General features: G+C 33.2%; 1 protein-coding gene across 1 annotated transcript in view; it reads left to right on the forward strand.

The window, feature by feature from the left end:
* LOC107720969 (colorectal mutant cancer protein-like) overlaps positions 1-3,059 on the forward strand; it is a 126,519-nt gene that overhangs the window by 87,278 nt on the left and 36,182 nt on the right. Inside the window, exon 11 of the mRNA XM_016528812.1 lies at positions 32-132. Coding sequence (XP_016384298.1) covers positions 32-132 — 101 coding nt within the window. The remainder of the gene's footprint in view (positions 1-31; positions 133-3,059) is intronic.

The following is a 3,059-nucleotide window of genomic DNA, read 5'->3' on the forward strand; positions in this document are numbered from 1 at the left end:
GTCTGTGTGTGTGTGTGTGTGTGTGTTGCAGTGAGCAGTGTATCGAGGCGTATGAGCTGCTGCTGGTGCTGGCTGAGAGTGAACAGGGTCTGGTTTTGGGTCAGTTCAGAGCCGCTGGAGTCAGTGCTGTGGGTAAGACACACACACACACCTAAATCAGGACGCCCCATACACTTCTGTTGTTTTTATGTACAGATAAATACATAACCCAAGAATTACCAAACTTTTTCATCAGCCGAACCATTTGAGCTCAAATAATTTCTTGGCCCACTGAAATTATAAGTCAATCAACCCTCTACATTGTGAGTAAATCACTCGCATATGCGACTAAATCTTCACTCTGGGCGACTAAATGATGTCTAATATTAGCCAATTGCTAATAAATTCTCAGATTTTACTCGCCAGTGTGTGAGTTGGAGGCTATAAAAGATATATTTTCACTCGCCGAACACTGACTGAGCGCTTCAGAGTTTCACTCTCCGTCAAGCGATCTGTGCTATTTTTCAGTTCATCTGAATGGATGCGCAGCTATGGAAGTAAAATAATGACAAATGTCTTTGAAACAAAAAAGCACGTTGAATTGCACTAACTGAAAAAATTATGCATTGCATCAACAGTGCTTGCATTTCAATGCCTTTTATTTTTTGGGCTTGCATTTTTAGGGGCGAAAATCCAACATAGTTGTATATTTCAGCTGTGAATATTTCAAGTGAAAACATTTCACACACATTTTTATGATTAAAAATTCAATAATTCATATTCACCTTCTAGAGTTCACTTCAGAAATATTCAATCTGTTTAAAAATACGATGTATAATATTCGACAGGCAGTTTTCGGTCTATTTTATTTCACTTTACAAATTCGCTTCCACAATCAGTGGTTCAAATTTGCTAGAAAGGTCGGCGTTGCACATCCGGGAGCCGCAGGAATAACAGTAGAGCACCGATGCAGGTTCTGCAGCTGCTGTCAGTCGCTCACCAGCAGGTGGCGCAAGCGGCTGTTGATGAAGACCAAAGCAACCGATAGCGCAAGTCATTCATTCATTCATAAAAACTGATTTGAAGGAATGGAGCAAGCGGTACCTAGAAGTTATGATAATCAGGGCCAGTATATATATGCAGAAAAGCTGATTGTGTTTACGTTTGTGCTTCATGGCTTGTGTTATGCTGGGGTTCCCCTCATATGTCACACTCCAGGATTCCCCAACGACGTGTAATGCACTTCAATTAACTAATACAGTGTGATATAGAAAGACCAAACTCAGTATACACCTTACTGATGATGCAAACTATATACAGTTATGTAGAATATGAATGTAACGTGCAAGGTTTCACGCTGTTTCCGTCATATGTTAAAGAAATGCTGTAGTATATCAGTCTGGCCAGTAAACTAAAAAATGTACTAGCCAATGTAGTGGGTTGTCAATGTTTCAATCATTTAACAACACATTTGCATGTTAACAGTTCTGTGATGTCTGTTTATGGTCACATGCAGGTAAACAAATAAAATATATTTTTATAACATAAAAATATACAAATACAAAAAATACAAATAAATAATTTTTTTAAAATAATTTTTAAATAATTAATTTGATATTTTTATCATTTAATTATGAAAACTGTTGTATTTTTTCCCCATTTTCCCCCCATTTTAATGGTTAAATAAAATTTTAGTAATGAAAAGCATGTCTAAATAATTGAAATCATGAAACTTTAACAATTTAATAATTTATGAAACTTTTTACAATAATACAGCCCTATGAAATGTTTTAATTTTTTCAGAAATTCATTCCCTCTCCCCCCCCCTATTTTCCATTTTAATTTTTCTGGATTCCATTTTAATGGTTTAATTAAATTTTAGTTATCAAAAAGCATGTTTAATTATTTGAGTTCATAAAGCTTCAACAATTTAATAATGTATAAAAAATTCTACAATAATAGTGCCCTATTAAATATATATATAATTTTTTTTTTTTTTTTCCTGAAATTATGTGTTGTCTCTTTTATTTTTTCTGGATTTATTATTTAATGCAAATTTATTATCAAAAGTGGTAGTAATCAAATGATGGCATAAAACATTAACAGTTTAATGAATTTTTCAAAATGTAATCAAATGAAAATGTAACAATTCCTATTTTTTTTATGGCAAACAAAAGACCATGGAAGAAAAATTGTGTGGCATTCCTTTAAAAAAAAATTTAATATTAATACTTTTGCTTTTTCTACTGTAGTGTTATATAGTATTATATTTCTGTCACAATTTCTTCCATTTAAACCAAGACAAAACTGTGCAGAGACACGCAGACGTCATATTTAATTCATATTTCATCAATTTTACAATATGAAAATCAGTTTATTTCTGTGAAGCTGCTTGGAAACTGTCTGTATTGTATAAAGCATATAGAGATAAATGTGACTTTATACAGTCGTCTCTCCTTCATCCTCTGTGTTCAGCATCATTTAATATCCTGGTTCTCCAGCGCTTCATTAGCTGCTCGTGAGTTAATAGTGTAATTAGTTTCTCTCCACACGCTGAGCATCCGAACACATCCACACCGCTGCTGGAGAAATTAAAACTAAATTATTCAATAAAACCGGATGAATACAGCATGTCAAGATCCACAGAATCTGTGCCACATTTCCACACAATTCATCTGCCACAATAATTTATTTCTAAATATTATCTTTGATTATGATTATTATGATTACTTTCTTTTCATTATAATTGCATTTGGAAAGAGTTTTGCATAAATGTTGAAATTAATTACAAAGTGTAGGGTTTTAATTGGATCATGTTTTTTTTACTTTCAGGTCTGATTAACATATTTTACCATCCGCTTGAATAATTACACAGAATTTCCCCCACAGAAATTATGAAAAGGTATTTGTGAGCCTGGAGCACAAAAGCAGTCTTAAGTCGCTGGGGTATATTTGTAGCAATAGCCAACAATACATGGTATGGGTCAAAATTATAGATTTTTCTTTTATGCCAAAAATCATTAGGATATTAAGTAAACATCATGCTCCATGAAGATATTTAGTAAATTTCCTACTGTAAA

This window comes from Sinocyclocheilus rhinocerous, unplaced genomic scaffold (assembly GCF_001515625.1).
Source record: "Sinocyclocheilus rhinocerous isolate Xijiao unplaced genomic scaffold, SAMN03320098_v1.1 scaffold4256, whole genome shotgun sequence".
Lineage (NCBI taxonomy): Eukaryota > Metazoa > Chordata > Actinopteri > Cypriniformes > Cyprinidae > Sinocyclocheilus > Sinocyclocheilus rhinocerous.